The sequence below is a fragment of the Solea solea genome, chromosome 19 (genome assembly GCF_958295425.1).
Source record: "Solea solea chromosome 19, fSolSol10.1, whole genome shotgun sequence".
Classification (NCBI taxonomy): Eukaryota; Metazoa; Chordata; class Actinopteri; order Pleuronectiformes; family Soleidae; genus Solea; species Solea solea.
In genome coordinates this window covers 2,674,291-2,697,842 of record NC_081152.1, presented here as the reverse complement: position 1 = coordinate 2,697,842, position 23,552 = coordinate 2,674,291, and the positions used below count along the sequence as shown (strand labels likewise).

Below are 23,552 nucleotides of genomic sequence, written 5' to 3'. Positions count from 1 at the left end.
CACATTTAACATGCGTTTCTTTCAACAGTGAGCGGCGGCGATAAAGTGCTGCACAGCTGGACTGCTTTTCCAGTTTCATCACAGGTATGACACAACGCTCCGAAAACACCCACAGCAAAGAAAGGACCTCTGGCAGCAGCAGCAGTAACAGCAGCAGCAGCAACAGTAACAGCAGCAGTAACAGCAGCAGCAGCAGCAACAGTAACAGCTGCAGCAACAGCAACAGCAGTAACAGCAGCAGCAGGAACAGTAACAGCAGCAGTAACAGCAGCAGCAGCAACAGTAACAGCAGCAGCAGCAACAGTAACAGCTGCAGCAGCAGCAGCAACAGCAACAGCAGCAGCAGTAACAGCAGCAGCAGCAACAGTAACAGCAGCAGTAACAGTAACAGCAGAAGCAGCAACAGTAACGGCAGCAGCAGTAACAGCAGTAACAGCAGCAGCAGCAACAGTAACAGCAGCAGCAGCAGAAGTAACAGTAACCGCAGTGACAGTTACAGTAACAACAGTTACAGCAGCAGCAGCAGCAGTAACAGTAACGGCAGCAGCAGTTACAGCAGCGGTAATCTGCCTCGTGTGGTCAGTTTGTGTCACTGAGGTAAATCCGAACAAAGGATTTAAAAGACCAAAGTCACATAATAAGACATTTAAATCTTTTACCAGTCTTGTATAAAGTACCTAAAAGATAAATTTGAGTAAAAGTACAAGTATGTTACCAGAAAATGACTTTGGTAGTATTATTACTTAAGTAAAAAAGTATTTGACATTTCAAAAGTTACTTTAAAGGAGTTAGGATTGAACCATGGTGGCTCAGTGTTAGGGCCAGTTGTCAGTCAACTGTGGGTTCAATTCCTGGCTCTGCTAGTATGTGAATGGCAAAACTGTAGTTTAAAGCTGCTCATCATACCAACTCTTCTTCTTCTGATTTTATTTGGTAGTAACGAGTAACAAAGAGAGTATGTAGTGGAGTCAAAGTAAGAAAGTTGCAGGTACGTGTAAAGTACAGATACGTGAATGTGGTACTTAAGTATAGTAACAAAGTATTTGTACGTTGTACGTACAACACTGTTAGAAAGTTGATACTTAACTGAGGATTGACTTTCAAAAAAGTCAAATCTGTCAATATTCACACAATATGTGTTAGTGACATTATGTGAAAGTACATCATCAATGTGAACACTCCTGATGATGAGAGAAGATTGTTGTTGTTGTTGTTTCACTGTTAGTGGACACAATGTTGCGTAAAAGACGACAAGGATCGACAAAGTGAACCAGGATCTGGTGAGTCCTTCACGTCACCCGCTGCGCCCCACCCCCCGTGCCCTTTTCACTTCATACCAAATGGTGAAGTCCTCAAAGACCGAGCTGAAAACAGGAAACCTCCGCTGCCGCTGCTGCCTCCCCCCACACCCCCACCCCCCGCAGGGAGAGTCAATTAATTACCATGCGCGACAAAGACGCGCCATCACCTCCACCTCAGCGTTCTATTAACATGACAACGACACAGCGGCCATTTGAGACGGACACCAGCAGCTTTTCATGAAGAGTGGCACACATGTAAACGGACTGACGCAGTACAAAGAAGACACACAAAAAACACACAAAAAACACTCAAGTTTGTGCGCTGGTGGCGCATGCGATTGCGCACTTTTACGCACGGGAAGGAAGGAATGATGTGAAGGCTGGACAATGATTCAGCTGCAGCTCTGAGGAACTTTACCATTATTTCAGAGTGAGGTGATGAACAGCACATCACTTCATCACAGATTATAATCTCACATTCAGCGTTTGAGAAGATGCGCGTAGAAGAGACTCACCGTCACATGTGAGCGTGAGGAACATCATCCACATCAAAGTGCTCACAGATGAGTCCATGATGCGGCTGCACTCACTCACTCACTCTCTCACAAACAATTTATCCTCTTCAATCAGCACAACTTCTTCTTCTTCCTCCTCCTCCTCCTCCTCTGCTTGTTTTCTTCAGAGTGAGCGGCGCGGCTCCGGGGACAAACTACTGCGCACTGGAGTTGGACATGAAGGTGTCCACAGGAAAACAAAGAGCCGTGATCTTCAGGAGTTTGGTCCGAACGACAGGGACGTGAAGAGCCGCGCGGCTCCGCCACAGCTGGTCTGATCTGATCCCGGACCCAGAGTGACTCTGACTCTGCTGCTGCTGCTTTGTCCGCGCGCGGAAAAAAAAGACGCCAGGTCGGAAAACTGTACCGGACGCACGCGCGCCTTTACGCGTGCGCACAAAAGTGCAGGGACCTTTAAGTGGAGGGCCCCATCTAGAGACAGAAGCATGGTATAGTTTAACAACCACGACACAAACACACACACACTGTTACACAACTACTACACACACAACAGTAAAAGAAAACCAAAGAGTTCCATGTTAGACAAACACACACACACAACAATAACATGTTTCATCATTTGATCATTTAACCGTTTAATTGAATTTTCTCCTTTTTCCAAGATTAAAAATAAAAAAAAAACACGTGGCGCTGATCATTTTAATGCGCACCACATATAATATTTTAGTTCAATGATCATGAAGAGATTTTAGTACAATTATGTATGTAATGCAATGTGTGTGTGTGTGGGTGTACCTGGTACTCCTCATGTTGTGGGGACCTGAATCTGTTGACACAGTCACATGATGGGCATGAAAATCAAACATCCATAAAGTTAGGTTAAGGTTAGAGTCAGGATTAGGATTCGAATTAGAATTAGGTCAATAGTAGTTATTATGGTTAAGGTTAGATTAAAACTCCAGGAAATGAATGTAAGTCAAAGTAAAACTGTTTGACCCCTTGTTTGGTAAATACTCTCTCCACAGTTACATATACATATATATATATATACATATATGTATATATATACACCCATTCTCACGCTGCCAGCACAGCCGTCAGGAGCAACATGGGGTTAAGCGTCTTGCCCAAAGACACATCGGCATGTAGACTAGCAGAACTGGGAATCGAACCCACAACCTTCAAGTTGAAAGATGACTTTTACTTGCATATCAGATTAGATTAGGTTCAACTTTATTGTCATTGAAAAGTACAGAATCTGTACAATTATATCAAGTTTGGCGTCCAATCTGAAGTGCAAATCACATTGTGTATAAATAAATAACACATTTTAAAAATAGTGCATGTTAATGAGTAGGAAAGCATGACTGTAAGAATGTTCACTGTATGACAGGAAACTGACGTTTGTAAACCACTCACTCTCGCGCGCCAAAGTCGACCCCTTAAAGCTGCTTTACACTAGTTTTCAGCCATTCACCCGTTCATTAACACATTCATACAGTGCATCATCGTTCATACCCATTCACTGCCAGCACAGTCATCAGGAGCAACACAGGGTTAAGTACTAGGAATTGAACCCTCAACTCTACCTCTGATCCACCGTCTGTGTTACTTGTATTTTCCCCCAGATGTAAATCATTTGTTTATGTTGTTATTTCTGGAACTGATTTATCTTTTTTTCCCTTCTTTCCAAAAATGACCTTTTCCTCTTCCTTATATGTTTTTGTAAAACTGATTTTGGGAGAACTGTAAATATTAAACAGCACACACACACACACACAGGAGTATAATTCTCTGTGTGAACAGGCTCAACGCGGAAATAATGTGGATTTGCAAATGAAATGTCACATGTCACAGGTCATTCCCAAACTTAGAAAACCCAATTGTCAAAAAAAGAATACATCATTAAAATCCCAAAGCTTTTTTATTATTACTTCCTATTACCTTTTAAATATTTGAAGTAACTTGAAGCTCAATTACAAAAGTGAAAATTAAAAAAGCACTTTTATTATTTACGGTTCTTTTAGTCCGTTTCAATAACAACAACAGCTCATTTTAAATCACATACATTTAATGGAAGTTTAGTGGCTGGAAATAAAAACTCATGTAAAACAAAAAAAAACATCCAGTAGTTAAAGTCAGTGTCTGTTTGAGGTAAAACCACCAGTGGAATGTAAAGGCAAAGCATCGTGTACCAAACACACACGTAACCAGTGCAACATTTCCTCTTTGGTCTGCACATAAAAAAATCATCATCTGGTCTGCAGTTGTTTTTCTTGACTGCTTACAGTCCCTACATTCACATCCGTGTACAAACATGAAGGACGTGGCGCTGCAACGAAAACAAAGGCAAACAATCAGTCTCCAGTAAAACCACGTGTGAGCGCCATGAGCTCAGGAGTGTTTTTTTAATGTGACGTTGTATGAGGTAAAGGTCACCAGGTCAACACTGACTTCACCTCACACCCTCAGTGTCAAACTACCAAGAACCACAGACGCTCGCGCTCACTCAAAAGACGGATTTTTAATACTTAACACAAGGCTCTGCACCAGCTACAATATCAGGAGAGTAAATGAGTAAATTGGAAACTCCAGTTTGTGCTGCTTTGTAAAAAAAAAAAAAAAACAACCTCCAAAACATTCAAAATAATAAAGCTAAATCTGCCAGAGAAAATCAGTGATTATACATTATTTAGTGACTTCAGTGGAGCTAAAAACACTGATTCTCTCTCCGGAGTTCCGTTTCCAGTGAGAATAGGACGTGAAGCGGCGAGATAAAGCTCTGAACATGTTCTTTAGATTAAGCAGGCGTCTATTTTTATTACAGCCTCTTGTTAAGTGGTTAAATCCTGTTTGTCCCTGTTGTTTTCAGTGAGGGTGAACACATCTGTGTCTCAGGCTGTTTCACAGTGAAAGCCGACGTGGAGAGGATGCCCCTGTGCCTCAAACAACCGCAATTTACAAAAAAACCCTGAACTATCACTTCATCATAGTGTTCAGTTAAAGGTTTAGGTGTGAACACACCCAAATGCATCCTGAAAGCATCCTCTACTGCAATCATTGAAAGAGAAAACCCGTTCAGAGAATGATGAGTGTGATCATTCGTTTCACAGTGAGCTCAAACTATTTTCATATTTTTTCAGCAAACACACACACTCATGATTTATTTGTAGCCAATGCAACATGATTAACAATAATCGACATTTTCTTTCTTCTCCGATGGTTTAAATCTCGTTTCATGTCACAGCAGCGTGAAAAGAGCTTTGATTCACGAGCTCCTCTCGACGTTTCTAACTCGTTATCATCTGTGCCAATACACACACACACACACACGGACAAGAAGCGCGTCTGCACAGTGACACTGGTTCAAAACATAGTTTGGTCTTCATGAACAGACATGAAGTGTGTGTGTGTGTGTGTGTGTTAGCATTAGTGAGGAGAGACATCCAGGACGCATGTTCACACCAGGAGAGTGTGAGTGTGTGTGTGTGTGTGTGTGTGTGTGTGTGGTGTTATTTTTCACGCTGTTCACTTGTGATGAGATGTGTCAGGTTGGATGTTAATACCAGGAGTTGACGGTGTGATGGCGACGTGCTGAGTGAACTCCCGGCGTCACTTCTCTCAGCAGTGACCGTCGGTACACTGTCATTTCAGGACGCTTACGGCTGCCTCCTGTATACAAGACACGGCCTTCTGGATGTCGTCCTCCGTCTGTTCAACAGTGACCACCACTCTGATGCTGAGGACGCAAAGACACACACAGTTAGGAAGTGAGCAATAAAAAATGGAAGTACTGCACATGTACGCTACAGACGCTACAACACACCAGAGAAAGCAATAACAGCATTTAACAGAATTTAGAAAATAGAAAAAAATAGAACAGAATCTGGAAAAAGTGGATTTCATAGAGGTTGTTGGGTTCCTGCTCAAAGCACCGCTTAGCTTCAGTGTTGGGCAGTAAAGTGCTGCTTACAACACAGCAACAATATTACAAGGACTAAACAAAGCTGAACCAATACAATGTAAAACAGTAAAAGTTGTTTTTCCTTAAATGAAGTGGATTCAGCTCCAAAAGTAACAGATTACTTTTGATTCCAGGTAATTAATAAAGTAACATTGTCATCTTTTAAAGGTGTAATATGTAACATGTGGTTTTCTCTGCTAAATCTTTACAATAAGCTACAGAAAGAAACTAATGATTAGTTACCCACTAACTAAACAGTAAACAAGTACTGACCTTGTAACTAATCAGCACCTGAGGATTACTATACTTTATTATAAGTGTTACCATTTTTCTGACAGTAACCATATCATATACCATCCACATACTGGATGGTATTATGGGATGTCAGTCCCACGACAGTTGACCAGGAAACAAATATAAACAAAGTGCCACAACAAAACATGTCGTTTGTTCCATATTCAAAAAAGAAGGTTTATAAATGAAGTGAGAAGTAGTCTCAGGCAGCGGCACGAGAGCTGCACCTATGATCTATGACGAGGTGTAGTTTACCTGGGTGGAGGGACGAAGCGCTCCTCTTTTTCCAGGTAGTGGGCGAGGGTCAGAGCCACACCGCGTTCCAAACACTGACGGAGAAAATGTGAAAAACACCAAACAAAAGAATCAATAACCACCTGCAGTTAGACGTTAAATGATGTGTCGTATTTGAAGTGTTAAAAACCAGCAGACACATCAATGAAACATGGTGTACGGATCTGAGGGGGTCCAGAGGTTTGGGACTCACGTAATCTACAATGTTGCGGAGCAGCATCATGTCGGCGTCTCTGGAGCCCGACGTTTTGTCCAGCTGTAAGTGAAGAGCAGGCGCGAACGGTTCTCCCACTAACTTCAGTCCTGCACTTCTGCACAACAGCACAAACACAACACACCTCACTGCACTGGAAAATAATCTTTACATTCATTACATTCATTATTCAGTTATACAGGAAACAAACAGCAACATTTGTGGAGTGAAGTAGAGAATTAACAACTTTTAAAGTGACAGTACAGGTAAATAAATGTACTAATTTCTCATCTAGTCCAGTTGTGTTTATTGTTTTAAATACATGAATCCATGTTCCTCTCCTCTGCCCATCACCATCTTCATCATCTTCAGGCTGTTTGGGCCTTAAACTGCTGTATTTGGACGTATTAAACACTGTGAGTGATGATAAAACTCAAATGGTCTCAACAAAAACTTTCTCCTGTCGATTTGAAACTCATGCAACACTTGTTTACTTCTTAACCCATCACTGTCACATTCAATGGAAATACCATTCACCCACTCACGGGGCTGGCGGTTCATGTTCAATGGCCACAACTGGTAGTTTTAGTTCAAACAGAAAGAGATTGATGCGTGCAGTGTTTCATAATGTAGCACACATTGTCTTGACTGAGTGGCAGATAAACCTTACCCTTGTAAAGCCTTGTACACATGTTTGCACTTTTCCCTCAAGACAGAAAAAATGTCTGCAAAGCAGATGACAAAGATAAAGTCAGTAAAAAAACCAGAAAAAAACAGGGACAACTTCTTCTGCAAAAAACATGCTTCTCATGGACGTCAATCATGCAAGTACCTGGATCCTCCTCCATGATGTTGAGGGCTTCGATGGCAGCAGCGGCCAACATCGGAGGCAGGGACGCAGAGAAACAGTAGCCCTGACCCGACAGACGCTGCAACAACACACTTTGAGCTTAAGCCTCGTTTCACATCGTGTCTCGTTACATGATTTCAAAGTTGTTGTATTTACCTGATGGTCGATGACGAAGGAGCGTCCACAGCAGAAGCCTCCAATGGAGGCCATGGCGTTCTCCATGTTAGCACTGATCAGGTCAATGTCATCGATCTGCATGGAGGAGGCAGAAATGGAAGAGTCGTTACTGCAAACTTCTGGATATTACATCAGCTTTATTTCAATAAATAATAACTCAAATAATACGGCAGATGGATACGATAGATATAGTGTCATATTTACTCAGCCTTTCACACTCACATTGACCCCGAAGTGTTCCGTGACTCCTCGACCGTGTTCCCCCAACACACCAAAAGAAAGACTCTCCTCCAGAAAGAGCCGCACCTTGTACTTGTACTTCAGCTCCACCTGGTGGTCACATCAACACAAAGCATCAGCACCAGAGCGGAGACACGGTTACCACGGTTACCGTGCACAAACATCTTCCATGTTCCATGTCTGTGAGTATCGAAATAACTACAGCTGAAACGATTCATCGATTATTAATCCATTACTAATATAATCGACCACTATTTTGATAATCGGTTTGAAGCTTTTTCATCATTAAAACAAGATTCCGATTGTTTAAGCTTCTTAAATGTGAGTATTTTCTTCATTTCTTTGCTCTGGATAACAAAGAAATCATTAAAAGTGAATCATTTTGGTTTGTGGACAAAACAAGACGTTTGAGAATATCAGCATTTCCAGGTTTGACGAACACCGATCAATATTGATATTATATGGACCAAATGATTGATCGTGTGGGACTATAGTATTGGTTGTATACATAAATATGTAACAGAGGCATAAATAAGCTCAAACATCATGTATCAGGATTAGGTTGATCACAGGATTTCAGGTCCATTGGTCGTCTACTTACCAGTTGAGGCAGAGGACAGATGTCTGCTGTGTTAATGTACAGTCCCTCCACCACAATGAACTTTCTGGTCACTCGAGCTTTACGAGGATTCTGAAACAGACACAGGAGCACGGTCAGTGGCGTCTGAGAGACTTTTCAAACAGGACACAGTTATTCACAGATGAGTTGTTGGACTGAATCAGTGTAAAGACGTGCAGTTGAAACGCCCTGGTCTACGTACAGTGATGCTGCGGTCAGACGACAGGATGTGTTTTTGTTATTAGTCGTTATCATCGCGGCACGACCTCACGATCACGTGTGATGTCACTGTAGAGCAAACGCCAGCATGAACCTATGTTCTCTATACAAATACAACCGATGTGATTTGATCACATTCTGCTGGACTGTCTATTATCAGGCTGATGCGTAAAGTAAGCACGAGAGCATAGTGTTCAAGACTGCTCGCTGTCCTAGCTCCCAAATGGTGGAACGAGCTCCCCATCGACATCCGGACAGCAGAAAGCCTTCAGCTGCCGACTAAAAACACACCTCTTTCTACTCTACCACAACTAAGACGATGACGACAACAAAAAAAACACTTATGACGAGCACTTTATACCTACTTACTTCTAGCTCTTGTTTGTACCCAAATGTTTAAACGCACTTATTGTAAGTCGCTTTGGATAAAAGCGTCTGCCAAATGACATATAATGTAATATAATGTAATGTAATGTAATGTAACATAAGAAAAAATAAAATACACTGAGCCTAAAAGGGGAGGGAGAGCAAGAGAAGGCAGAGACAGAGGGACAGAGGACAGAGACCAGAGACCAGAGACCAGGACCAGGTGAATAAGTCTGAACACATACTGACCTTCTGGTCCTCCAGCTCCTGCTCCTTCAAGAGCCTCTCCAGATCCTCCATGTCGTTGTGTTTGAAGTATTTGATGAAGCTGCGGGACGCTTGAAGACCCTTCTGGATGGAGAAGCAGGCGGCTTCATCCCTGGACACATAACACTCATCATTACACACAGCTGCTGCTGCCGTCTGTGTGTGTGTGTTTGCACTGACGCGATCTTTCACTTACACAAAGATGATGTCGCCCCTCTTGGAGTATGCAGGGATTGCACTCGCAACGGTGGCAAAGCCATAAGAGTAGAGGATGGCTTCTTCTGTTTTCATGAACGTGGCCAGACGGCTCTCCAGCTCCAGGTGAACGTCTACAGGAGAGAATCAGGACGAGTGACTCACACAGAGACACGACATACTCACACTCGCTTTAACATTAAAGATTTTAAAAGGTTTTTTTGGGTGCATTCACACCAGCTCTGTCTGAATTGAACCCGAGTTCAACTCTGATCCGCACCAAAGAAGCGAATTCTGGTTCACCTAAAAACATAGGTTTCGGTTCGGACTACAGGGCAAGGCGGGGTGGAGTGGGTCAGTGGTTAAGACCGGTACCCTGTGTGCGAAACACATCATGGTCGCAAGTTCGAACTCCACCTCTGGCTGATTGTACTCAATTCCATTGTAAGTCGCTTTGGATAAAAGCGTCTGCTAAATGACATATTATAATAATAATAATAATAATAAAAAAAGGCATTGTGGGTAAACACAAGCAAACGACCACAGTCAGAACTGCACGACTTATCTACTTAAGTGCAATGTTAACACTATCTTATCCACAAAAGGCTCACAAAACCAAATCTATGCCATCTTAAGTGTACATTATGTTATTAACTATTTTTATTTGCCACTTTTATTTTGAAGTTTGTGTCACTGTGGTAAATCAGAAGTCACAAATATACAATAATACTTTTCGACTTCATGATTTGAGGCCACCTGGATTCATCTGGATTTGATGGCTGTAGAATTGTCAAAAACAATGTTCAATGAGTGAGTGCTTCTTTTTGTTCCCTTTTTCAAGAATTAAAGACTTTCACTTTCCATATATGACTGAGAGGAGCTTCAGCCCGTCACTGTCAACACATGGTTCCAGATACTAAAGCCAAAATAGTGTCATTTTTGTTTTACTTACCAAACGTTCCATAGAAGCCTCTCGGACCACATGTGCCCACGCCATATTTCTTCAGCGACGCCAAAGCCTTTTGCTGTCAAGAAGAAAACGATAAGGAACATTTATTTACTTACTCTATTTATTTATTTATGGTCTCTACAATAAATCATGAAATCCCCAGCACTGACCTTCACTCTCTCGTTGTCGAGGAGACCAAGGAAGTTTAACGACGCAAAGTTAATGCACTCTTTGCCATTGATGATGATTTTGTGGCTGGGAGGTCTGCAGTGAGAAAACAGCGCGACACTGTCAATGCTTCGTTTCCCACACGATCATATTTTATCTTTCTGTAATGGTAAATGCACCAGTATGTAGACACTCTTTAAGTGAAATGATATTTTTAATGCTAAAATATAATTACTATTAGAACATCCATGCATTTCCAAACTGATAGTTTTACAAAAAGCACATTATTATTTCTTGATTAAGAAGTTATTTACTCATATTCCAGAACAGAAAACGTTTAGTGGTCGAATGTTATGCCTGTCGGCTCAAATGTGGGTTTTTGTGTGTGTTTTTAAAATGAAACACTCCTGTATGAGAAACAGTGCATCAATAAAGCGGAAGACGTGTCCTGTGGGGGCTTTACCCAGTGACGACATCGTAGCTGAGGGACGGCAGCTGCTCTTTGGATAAAAGAGGAACAAGAGGTTCTGGCATCCACTCCTCAATCAGGTCCTCCTTTTCCTGTGACACGGAGACACATGACAGCTGTGTGACGACACAAACACGGCAGGAAGTGCGTCTTGTGTTCCACCACAGTGTGACGACGACGACTTTACCTTCTCGGTCAGTTTGTAAGTCTCGTGAAGTTTGTAGGTCTTAGAGAACAGAAGTCTGATGATCCACAGTATGAGGATCCCCTCCAGAATCAGGTGGTACGCAGGAGCCTGACACAGGAGACACACATTCAATATTATCATTCATCATACTCTGTTGATATAGGAACAATTATTAATATTGTTAAGACATTTGTGGGGAGGGGGGGGTGTTTGGATTTATTCAAAGGAATAACAGATCTTTATTTAAATGTGTCCAAACATCATTATTGTTTTTGTTTATTTACCATTTTTTTTTATAACTCAATACCATTCTGCAGCGATCAGTGGGCTCAGATTTTTCTGAAGAAGGAAAGTAATAATAATAATAATAATACAAACAAACCCTAAACATGTATATCTTAACATATACATGTTAAGAAAAGATCAATTTAACAAGTATTAATTCACAATAATTTAGTTATTAAGTTACAGCCCCCAACATAGACTGATGAAAGAAGGGCAAGACGACTGTCCACAAAATCACGTCTACAAACATCGAAGAATCGTGGTCATTTATGCTAAATAACAATTTGGCTTAAGCTGAAAGTGTATTAAACTTGATTTTGTAATAATACATCATAGACAGGCAGATGTAAGCATGGATGATTGACATACTACAGAAGTACTCAGGTCTACTATACAGTATTTATAATGCCGCTTTTCCACTACATAGTCCTGTCCCGGCACGCCTCGACTCTAAACGGTTTGGTATGGTTTTCCATTACTATAGCACCTCCTCTACGTGGGCGGAGCCATCATAGCACGGCTGCATGAAACTGCCATGACTTTGTTTTACACACGACACATAAATGAGTGACTCGTGACCAGTAAAGCAGTTGTTTGTGGTGTAACTGAATCAATAGACTCGTACTTCCTGTATGACCAGAGTACAGACTCCATCTGACCCGTCGCTGTCACTAAATACACCAGACTCCTCTTCTCAGTGTTGTTGGAGATTAACGCATGTTTTCAGGATGTTAAAGTCTTTTTTAACTGATTTACAGTTCGGCATTGTTTGGTTTGATTATGACACAGGCTGTGGGTATCATATGTGATACATTTCTGCTCAAAACTTTTTTAAATTATGTTAAAAAATAAGCACTTTTTTTGTTTATAGTAAATCAATTATCACGTTTGAAAGAGCAGGTACAAAGAGGAGTTTAGTGGTAAATCTCTTGCTATATGTCTACTTCTGCTCACTTCTCACGTGTTGTGTAAAAACACAATGTTCACCAAGTGTTGTCTTGCTTTACACTTACCACAAAATAACAGAAAAGGAGACTTTAAAAAAGGGGCAGATGTTTGAAACAGATGTTACAGATGACCAAGGAGACAACTGCGTATATAATGCCCGGTGTTTGTAACACGATACAAACAGAAGATAATTCAGTCACTTTGACTGGAGCTGGTACAAAGTATCAGTTCGGCGTCTCGTTGTATTTTCCACTTGTTGAAATGACACGAGCAGGAGAAGCTGGAGGTTTTCAGCAAACTTCCTGGTTACTTTGCCTCGGCTCGTTGACGCTCTGAATCGTAAACACAGAGCCGCTGACCAGGCCACGCACACACACACACACACGTTTACGACAGTCCACGGACACCCGCGTGAAGACAAACACACGGACAAGCTACACGTCAAACACCGGGAAAGACGTGTGCGAGATAGAGACACAGAGGACATAACATACCTCATAAAACGCCTGCACCATTTCCACCAACACCCACTGCTGTCCCGACGCCATGTTCAGCTTCCACCTTGTGCAACGTCATGCGTCATGGTGCGTTCAGGGTCCACAGTAAAAAAAAGAAATTCCACAAATTCTTCTTCTACTTCACTCTGATCAACCATGCAAATTAAAGCTCCAATATCTTGTTATATTATATTATTATTATTATTATTATATATGTTATATTACACATTTAAATACATGTATTTAAATACATTTATATATATAAAAAAGGTTTGACCTGTTTGCAGCATGCACAGATCAAAGGCAGGCGAGACTTCCATGCGTTTTTGATGATTTATTTATGATATAAAATCAAGAAATACAGATAAAGATTATCATGAATATTCCATTATGTATAAATGAACAAAAAAAATATATTGAACATAAATAATAAATATAATATAAATAAACATATATTTGATAATTAGTAGTAAAATGCTAAAGTTAATGTAAAAGAATTCCAAATACCATAAATGAATCGTGACTTCACTATCCCCTCCATACAACCAGAGCATAGCAAATAAATCAACATCATGTATTGTATTTATTTTTGTAAATTCAAATAACTACTTAAACACATGAAGCTGTTTTTTCCACGATAAGGTTGAAAATGATCAGCAGAGGTTTTTAAAGTGTTTTTAGAGGAGAGAACTGATGCAGTGAAGCCCGTTATGACTTTTCTTACTGTCCCTACATGACAGTGTCACACAGGGAGTCCTCAGAGGAAATGACGATGATTCAGTGCCGTATAGAAAATGTCCATCTCTGTGATACACACAGGTGTTGTGTGTGTGTGTGTGTGTGTGTGTGTGTGTGTGTGTGTGTGTGTGTGTGGTGTCTGCCCCACCAGTGTGCACTAGGTGCCCTTTTTTATTTTCACCCCTGGCCTTCCAAATGTCAGAGTTCATTAGTTGAAGTTCACACAGTAGCAGAGCCCCTCAGCTCAGAACTCCTAATGAATGAATTTCTTTATAATTATTTTTGTTTTAATTTTAACAATCTGTATTTGCTTTATTTATTTATTTATTTATTGCATATGGTGCATTTTATGTGCGTAAGAAGCTGATTGGTTTTATGAGTGCAGTACTACGTGCAGTCACACGGTGGTGCACTTTCTCCCTCTACCGAGACTCAGAGTCAGCAAGGTGATGCACTTTGAGACAGAGAACTGGTAACTGGTAGAGGTGTGTGTCTCGAGACCGGTCTTGAAACCACTTTTACGTGGTCTTGGTCTTGTCACCGCCTCAACGGTCTCAGTCTCGTTCTCGGTCCTGTCTCGGCCTTGATACCCACTGGTCTTGGTATCCTGGTAGTCTTGGTCTTTTTTAATACTTTTACTTCTAAAGCTTAAAGGAATACTCATTTAAGTACGTTTTTAATCCGAGAATTACATTTGATACTTCAGTTCAGCAAATGCCTTATTTAAGCGTGGTGAAGTCAAGTCAATTATTATTCATTTTAAAAAAACAGAACATTGAAAAGGACAAAACTGGTAAATTTTTTAATATATAACATTGAATAAGAGTGACATTTAACTGGGGTTTGAATAATAACACGTATCACATTAAATTACTTCATGGAAAACATTTAAACACTAAGAAAAGAAGTGTTTGGCGCTTTTAAAATGTATTGAATGAAATGAATGCAAACCTAAGGACAGGAGTGTACGTCTATCGCGCTTGTTTATTGAAATGTGTCTCAGTTTACATTAGAAGAGAGAAGAAAGAGGAGGAAAAACAAATGGATTAAGTTTGTCTTTATTTAGTTGACAGGGCGAATAAGGGCCAGCATAATATTTCTCTGTCAGTCCTCCACAAGGCACAGTTACATGACAAAACTGACCTGCTGGGGGGAAATGGCTTTATGTAACACACGACACATGATTTCTCTTAAACGGTAACAGGATCAGCAATCTCCTCACAACAAACACGTCGAAGGCAACAATCCCTCTGGAACGGCATGAGCTGCGGCGGCGTCTTAAGAACTCTTCTTCTCCTCAAACATGATGTTTGCTGTGGCTTTCTTGGCTGTGAAGACAATCACACAGAGGAGAGGAGTCTCAAACATCTGTCTGCTGATGAGTATGTTAGTGTGACATGGTTTTCACAATTAAACCTGAGGACATGGTTTTTGTTTGGTTTTCTTTCTGTCCTGCTTTGATGTGCCAGAAGATCACTCACTCACTCCCTCACTCACTCACTCACCCTCATCCTTGAACTTGTCGGCAGCCTCTGTCGCCTTGTCTTTGAGGTTCTTCACCGCGTCGTCTATCTTGGCTTCATTCTTGAGGAAGATGGGTCGAATGATGCGAGTGTAAATCTGGATGGATCCGTTGGTGGGAGTCGGCGCCATGCACCACACCAAGAAAGCGCACTGGAGGAAAACAAAGACGAGACGTGTGAGGACAAGGACGTCGCGGGCGCAACGGACCCTCCTGATAATCGGAATACTGTCGATTATTCAGAACCCGAACGTTTCATGTTCACAGCAAAACTTGAGATAAAAGAAATGAACATGACACCATTGTCTTGTCTTGGGGGCTGCACACACACACACACACACGTCTGTCTATTACATCACTAAGTCATTTTTATTGTCTTGTGGAGTTGACAGCAGAACTCACACAGGTTTTCACAAGTTTGACCCCACATCCCAATTTCAGATAAAAAGTGACTACAAAGGGATTAATCTGTCACAAAATGCCGCGTGTGTGTGTGTTTATACATGTGCCTGTGGTGTGTGTGTATAAATGTTGAGATTTTAGACATTTCCTTTGCTAAATGTTGGAGATTAGCACATGATTTCAGGATTTTTGAGTCTTTTTCACTAATCTACAGCTTAGCGGTGGCGTGCCGAGACTATGTAGTGGAAAAGCTCCATTTCTGCACCTGCACACCTGCACACCTGCACACCTGCACACCTGCGTACACACACACAGCAGGACAACAAGCCAGAGTACTGTACGTGACAGCAGCAGAGATGATATCTGTAACATCAGTGAGGGAGGAGTCAAACACAGGGCTGAGATAATGACTCGCTGTGTTTCAGGGGCATCTGTTCCACACTTACAGAGCAGAGTGAGAGGAAGGGAAGTTTTGTCCCTGTAAGATTATTACATACAGTATATTACACACCCTATTATGCAAACACACACAGGCTCATTGCATCAACAGTGTAGTGTGCTCCACCCTTGACGTGTTGACTTGTTGACTCTGTTGGGAAGCGCTGAGCGCAAACACACAGCAGCTGCACCAGGACAGACACCACCACACATACTGTACATCACTAGTGGGTCCACCTCTGAGCGTCTGACTGAAGGTTTACATGCAATCACATCATCTGGCTGAGAAGTTTAAGTCCGAACCATTTCAGTCAAACTCAAATGTTGACACGTTCTCTGAAAGTCTGGTTTCAGACAGAAAAAAACAGAATCCACGTCTGCTTAAGTCAACTTTAGCTAAAGTAAACTTTTGCTCCTCATTCTTGTCGTTAGACAGGAAAGTTGAGTTTGCTTCACTTTGCAAACCACGCACAGAAAAACATGAGGGATTTTACACGGGACGCAAACCTGACCTCAAACATCCCCTCACACCTCTTGACCTGGGGGCCAATTAGCATTTAGTTTGGTCAAGAGTTGGGGCCGTAGCGGGGTGGGCAATATAAGATATTCATGATGATATGAGACAGAATTTCAAAGAAAAAGAGCTTTTTTTGATATAAAATTGTGTATACTTCACAATAAAAACCTATTTATGATAAATAGATAGATAGAAATAAGATTTAGCAAATAATGACGAGGATAACTTTTATTAAAACAGCTTAAATATATGCAATAAAGCAATAATTACAACCGAATGTCTTATTACTATTATAAGAAATACTGCTAGCTAATTCATTTTGTGTTGGGCGGGCCACATGGAATCGATTGAAGGGCCGCATGTGGCCCGCGGGCCGCCAGTTTGACACCCATGGACTATAGTCATGGAAAACTGCAACATCAGACTAAGTATTGAACAGTGTTTTAACCTCACACTCTGAATGCTGAATAGGTGCATATAACAATATTATAACAAGAGGCCAAACACACGGTGACCTGTCACCACCCAAATCTACACAGTTAGCCCACGAGTGTGGTTTGATGAATGGATCACAGGAACACAGACACGGATGCTTTACCTTTCCAATATAGTAAAACGGGAACCAGGAGAGGAAGATGTCGGCGAAGAACTCGGCCACACTGAAGAGTCCGTACACCACCCAGTAGGTCAGCCATTTTGTATCATCCTCTTTGGTGGCACTTTCAATCGCCTTAATCCTGGAAAGACAGAGCAACGACAATCTGAGGCAAACGGAGCGACAGACAGAACTGTAATCGTCCACAGGTAATGACACAATGTGTCACTGATCTTATCTTCACACAAACTCACTGCTTTGGAGAGGCAGAAGCTGCTGTTACTTACTCTACACTAAGGTTCTTGATATATATATATGTATATATCTATATACATGTATATATACACATGTCAAACACAGACAAAGAAGATGTCCTCTCTTGCATGTTTGTGTCACATGATGCACATCAGGCCGCAGAAAGTTACCACAACTTCCCGTTCCATGTCGAAACATTCAAATTCACCACGTTGCCATGGCAACGTCTTCTGAAAACCAACATCACCACATCAACGTGTTTGTCACTTTCTGTTGCCATGTTAGTGCATACAGTATTATCAATGTGTGTGTGTGTGTGTGTAAAATGTGATGAAAAAATTGTAATAGTAAAATTGTCTTTGTGAGGACATTATTTTGTCTGGTCCTCACAACTTTGAAGGGCTTTTAGAGGGTGAAGACCTGCTTTTATGGTTAGGGTTGAAGGTTGAAGTTAGGGTTGTGATGGTTAAGGTTAGGTTAAGGGGCTACATAATACATTATGTCTATAAGTGTCCTCACTAATGGCCCTTTTCCACTATGGTCCCGGCTTGCCTCGGCACAACACAGCAATATGGGCGGAGTCATCACTGCACGGCTGCGTGGAACTGCAGTGACTTAGTTTTACATGCGACACACACACACACACACACACACACACAGAAGCAGTTGTTTTCAGTGTAACTGAATCATTAGAATCAGTTCATTCAAACATATTTGTTCAGTACTTCCTCCGTGACGTCTCTTCTTGTGACGGCACTCTGACCAATCGGTGGCCGGCAGTCTGGTACTAAATAAACTATGCTAGTGGAAACGCAAGTGCAGAGGTGAGGCGAGTAGAGCCGGTGGAAACAGGCCACAAGAGAGCTGTACAATTATCTGTGTGTCCAGACTCAGTGGTTTGGGTGGGAGTGGCCTCTCTCTCTCTCTCTCTCTCTCTCTCTCTCTCTCTGAGTAGTTAGTCAGTGGTTTAAAGACCTGTTGTAACATGTTTCCTGTTTCTCACTGATCTGCTAAATAACTGGTACAACATGTATTTCTGTGCCAAAGACACAGGTTTGAGTGATTAGTGACTGATGATGATGATGATGATGATGATGATGATGATGAGTGATGATGTGTATGAAGGAACAAGGTCATTGGTCATGTGACCACCGTGTCCTTCACACAGCTCCAGTGAGTTTTCTCCACTCACTGACCCAGAATATGTCTCAACTTTAATCTTCATACTTTTTAGTTTTGATGTACAGGTTTCCTGAGGTTCCTGCTACAGAGGCAGTATTTTTATAGTCAATATTTCAATTATAATGATCGTAATAGTCATACTGACATTAAACTGACAGAAACCAAGCTGAATCTCCAATCTTTCTGTTTTGACAGTTGTGACACCGCTGTGTTTGCTCGTCATCATTCAATCATTTTGTTTGTTTGTGAAGAAAAACTGAACATATTTGAGCAGGAATGTCCTGATATAATGAGCTGATCATGAGACTGTGTGAACACGTCACATGTTGTTTTGTGGTTTTTTGTTCTTTATCGTTAGATGATGATGATGATGATGCATTCGTCACAGCCTGTTGGCTCAGAGGCTGCAGTGACAACACACACACACACACACACACAGCTGCTCCTTCACACTGGCCTTTACTTTATTTTAGGCTGAAAACATCTTCTATTAGCGAGGGCTGCACTCACTCACTCATCTTCTATCACTTGACACAGTCACTGCACTGAAATACACTGACAGGGTCTGTGACGCAGCTCGCCGTCCTAGATACACCAGAGTGCTGGTAGTTGTTGGAGATTAACCCACATTTTTAAGGTTGTTAAGTGGTTTTAACTGATCTACAGATCTCTGTTCAGCTTGATTTTCTGTGTCGGACGTCTCTTCCTGTGACGGCTCTCTGACCAATCAGTGGCCGGCAGTCTGTTGACGTCACGCATAGTGCCTACCCAGCGTGCTTGGAACAACGCCAGAGCAGGTACTAAAAAAGTACTAAACCGTACCGTGGCGAGGCGAGTAGAGCCGGTGGAAACACAGAGATAAAACAGCCATTCACTCTCACACTCACACCTGTGGTCAATTTACAGTGTCCAATTTGCCTATGGAAACCGGAGAACCCGGAGAAAATCCACACACACACTGGGAGACCAGAGAAAGGCAGCAAAAAGCAACGAAAGGTAACATTAAGGCAACATAAAGTGTGTGTGCATAAAGCTGTGTTATTGGCTGGGTGGTGGTGGTGGGCGGAGTCACTGAGCAAAAGACCAAATCAAAAGATAAACACACAGTTTGCATTTTTTGCATCATCATTATCAATGAAGCCAGTGTTTCCTTCATCTGTGACCTGCACATCATACAAGTCTTACATATGGCACCTTTAAATGATTCCGTCATGTCATATTTATTTCACAACTACAATAATATTCTCTTTTCTAATTGTGTGTGTGTGTGTGTTGGGTGCGTGTGTGTGTGTGTTTGTGTGTGTGTGTGTTGGGTGTGCTCCTCTTACGAGATATATGCCGGGTACAGGAAACCGATGAGGTTACAGAGGAGTGAGGCTCCGTAACCGATGACCAGGTACACAGCGATGACAGCGATGACAGCTGGAACACATCACATCATAGTACAACATGTTATACACACACACACACACCCGCGCGCGCACACACACGCACGCACGCGCACAGTCTTGTGTTATTACAGGTTAATTACCAGAGTAACAGTAAACAGTGACGATAAACGCGAGGCCTCACCGGTGCAGTCTCTCTCTCTGAGACTCATTCACTCATTCATTCACTCACTCACTCACTCACTCACCCAAAGCGATGTAGGTTCTGCTCACTCCTGTTCTGGCCTCGATCTTCTCCAGAACATCAGTCATCAGATTCTTCTCATGGAGGAACTTTTCAAACCTCTCTTTGAGGCCCTGCGCCATGACTGCACTTCCCTCTCTCTGTGTAACGGTGACTGTTGTTAGTGTAACCGCTGCTGTTACTGTAACCGTTACTGTAACCGTTACTGTAACTGTTACCGCTGCTGACGAGCCACAGACGAAACACACCGACACTGCCGCTGTCTCTGTCTCACACACAAAGACCAGCTTTGAAGCTAACTGCGACACGCAACACACACACACACTGCCGCTCCCACCTCACACACAACTTCCGCTCACCATCAATTCAAATTCAAAATAAAAGCACGTGTTTGGCGAGAACACTTTCAGACAAAAGCAGCGTCTGCAGGTTCAGTGTTGTAAATGTCACAAAGTGCAAATACTTCGGTACTGTACTCAAGTACACAATTCATGTATCTGCACTTTACTTTGGTATTTATATTTCTAGCAACTTTTACTTTTATTCCACTACATTTCCTCTATCTTTGTTACTTGTTACGACCAAATAAATCAGAAGAAGAAGAGTTGGTATTATGGTCTGTATTTACATAGTGCTTTTCTAATCTAGTCTAGATGAGCTGCTTTATTGTAGGTATGTATATATGAGTTAAACTCATTGACAGCTTGTTCATATATATATATATATATATATACTGTATATATTCAGTCACATCATTAATATCTTTTCTACAATTTTTTTTAATTTGCTAAAAGTAAGAAAACAAAAATGTAACTGCTTATATTGAGTATATTTAACTTATTTTAAGGCTGAAAATGTTTCTTTTTAAAGTAATCTCATCTTAAAACCAGCATTTAAGTTTATTTAAGCCTTCTGAATACATCTGTGGACGTGCTTATTTCTAAATTTAACAATCTCAATTCAAGAAATCTTGTCAATTGAAATGATCTTGCTGCACGGACAGATCATTTCACTTGTTTTGAGCACCTTTTTCCTCAGATTTAGCGTTTTTATCTTGTTTTTCGACAGCCTTTTTTTTGCAGTGTCCAGGGTAACCTCAGATTTTTCATGAGCATTTTGCCTTTGCTTTGTCAGTACCACACATTTCATTGTTCTATCCTTTTAATCTGGTCCATAAACACATGGAGAATAACTGAACTTAGAAAAGACATGTTGTCATCACATTATCACATGAAATTCTTTCATATTCATATACATTGTTGTGAGTTCACGCCTTGAACTTTTACTGTGAAGACAACAGGAAGTCTCATAACTCACTCCAGGTTTGTGCTGCTGCTGTTCCTCAATTGTCCATCATGGAGTCATTATTCCCTGACCTCTGTCTCACAGGCGTGTCATTCATTTCAGCCGCGTCGTGTACAAAGGAGGACACAAGGCCGTGTCCTTGAGTCCTTGAGTCTGTGTCTGTGTCTCACTGAGGACGAACTAGGAGACTGTCACCGCTGCTGCTGTCAAACACTCAGGAATATTCCCTGAGAGACTGAAATCAGGGCACAATGACGTGTCATTTATAGCCACAGCCACACCCTGCTGTTGCTTTGATGACAGTGCACAATACAAACGCTGCCATAACAGGCGCGCGCGCACACGCACACACTGCATTGACTTCCCTTCATTGAAACAAACTAAATAATTCATCACTAACCTGAACCATGACTAACCCTAACCGTAACATAACCACAATTCAAACCATTGTCCAAATATCCACTAGTAACCACTTCCTCAGAAATGAAGTTCTACTTCATTAGGACCAGGTTTCAGTCTCCAAGAGGACTGCTGGTCCTAACAAGGTCAGTGTTTCTGCCATAAAAGGTCCTTCTCCTTCATCCTCATCCTCATTGTTTTAGAGGATGAGTCATTTTTGCACAAACACACAAGAGCAGTGGGCAGTAGTTATCTACACCCAGGGAGGTGGTTGATTGGGTGCCTTGCTCAGGGGCACCTTGGACCAGCCTTTGGATTGAACCAGCAACCTTCCGCTTACAAGCCCAATTCCTTTCCTCTTGACCGTGGTCTGCAATTTAACTAATGTCATAGCAACACAAATCTTCTTTAAACCATTTTTATATCATGAAACAAGGTAGCGTGCAATAGTGTGCCATCTAGAGGTTAACATGTGTAACTGCAAGGGCCAAAAAGAGACAAAGCCAAAAGAAAGAAAGACAGTTGATGCCTCGGTGAGTGTATGTGTGTGTGGATGATATCATATTGTCTTCATGCAATAAAATGAAAAACAAAGTGTACGCCTATAAGGAAATAAAAATAGACACCAGAGCCATGAACTCACGGTTCATTCAGTCACTCCTGTCTCGTCTGTCGTTCACTTTACTGCAGACAAATTCACACGTGTTCATGTTTTAAATAGTGTGCAGAAAACGTGGGCGACATTATCTCGGGCACAATATTAACACGGGATGAAACTGGCTTTAAAATGTATTATTGGATGTTGGCAAACACACAATCGAATTGTACAACTACAACTATCTTTTATTTGGTTTGTTTATTTTGTGGAATGAAGATAATGTGAGTATGAAAATATGAATGAAAAACACATCAGTATCATTATGGACTTAAACACTCATAGATCAAAGATCTACAAATCAATTGATCTGATCTCATGGTTGTGATAACATATCTCAGTTTTATGCATTCAAATGAAAACAAAAATGGTCAGAGACGTTATAGTATTAATAGTTTATGTCTTGTTTTATTGTGTTCTAAATGTGTCACCTTGCACGTGACAGTTGTCTTCAGTTTGTGTGTTTTCTTTAAACCTCTGAACCCATCAATGAAACCTTCAATAAAACATAAATAAAGGTGATATTTGAAGCAACGATGGCTCAAATATCACACAACACACGGAGTCTGCAGCGATCCAGACGTCTTGTTTCGCCCTCGTGAGCTCTTCTGGGACGATGACCTTTCTTGTGTCTCGAGAGGAAGATCCTGAAAAAAAAGTCTCACCTTATTTTAGCGTGAGGCCTAAAAGTGTCTCTCAGTGTCTCAGTGTGTGTGAGACAGCAGACCCACAGTCCTCTCTGTCTGTGGACTCAAGAGACAAGAGAAACAGGTTCACGGGTGATTTAGTCCAGCACACAAACATTTGTCTGAAGCCTGAAGTTGTTTACACTGAACACACGATAACGAATGAAAACAAACAGGATGCCACAGGGGGCTAGTACGGTTGCTGGTTCAAGTCCCATGCTGGCCTTTC

The 23,552-nt window shown here is 41.5% G+C and overlaps 3 protein-coding genes across 4 annotated transcripts in view; all 3 read right to left on the bottom strand.

Annotated features, from left to right (window-relative positions):
- The window catches only part of ror2 (receptor tyrosine kinase-like orphan receptor 2), a 43,129-nt gene extending 40,654 nt beyond the window's left edge, over positions 1-2,475 (bottom strand). Inside the window, exon 1 of the mRNA XM_058616919.1 lies at positions 1,817-2,475. Within this exon, the coding sequence (XP_058472902.1) occupies positions 1,817-1,874 (58 nt within the window). The 5' untranslated portion in view covers positions 1,875-2,475. The remainder of the gene's footprint in view (positions 1-1,816) is intronic.
- Positions 2,476-3,801: 1,326 nt separating this feature from the next.
- sptlc1 (serine palmitoyltransferase, long chain base subunit 1) lies at positions 3,802-13,089 on the bottom strand. Of its 2 annotated transcripts, XR_009233876.1 has the most exons (16): positions 12,995-13,089; positions 11,268-11,375; positions 11,075-11,172; positions 10,614-10,707; positions 10,447-10,519; positions 9,496-9,628; positions 9,282-9,411; positions 8,430-8,519; positions 7,811-7,918; positions 7,568-7,663; positions 7,394-7,490; positions 7,232-7,286; positions 6,562-6,679; positions 6,330-6,403; positions 5,383-5,555; positions 3,802-4,148 (listed from the first exon to the last, which is right to left on the bottom strand). XR_009233876.1 is itself a non-coding variant. In XM_058616922.1 (15 exons), exons 1-15 carry the CDS (start codon positions 13,046-13,048, stop codon positions 5,462-5,464), a joined length of 1,422 nt encoding a protein of 473 aa, XP_058472905.1. In that variant the 5' UTR covers positions 13,049-13,089; the 3' UTR covers positions 3,802-5,461. The 2 variants fall into 2 exon arrangements, 1 of the variants encoding a protein (XP_058472905.1); XM_058616922.1 differs by having other exon boundaries at positions 3,802-5,555.
- A 1,688-nt stretch (positions 13,090-14,777) lies between these two features.
- reep5 (receptor accessory protein 5) lies at positions 14,778-20,609 on the bottom strand. The gene is made up of 5 exons (XM_058616458.1): positions 20,283-20,609; positions 19,975-20,068; positions 17,213-17,351; positions 15,241-15,409; positions 14,778-15,063 (listed from the first exon to the last, which is right to left on the bottom strand). The coding sequence occupies exons 1-5, from the start codon at positions 20,398-20,400 to the stop codon at positions 15,014-15,016; spliced, it is 570 nt and encodes a 189-aa protein (XP_058472441.1). The 5' UTR covers positions 20,401-20,609; the 3' UTR covers positions 14,778-15,013.
- Positions 20,610-23,552: the final 2,943 nt, after the last annotated feature.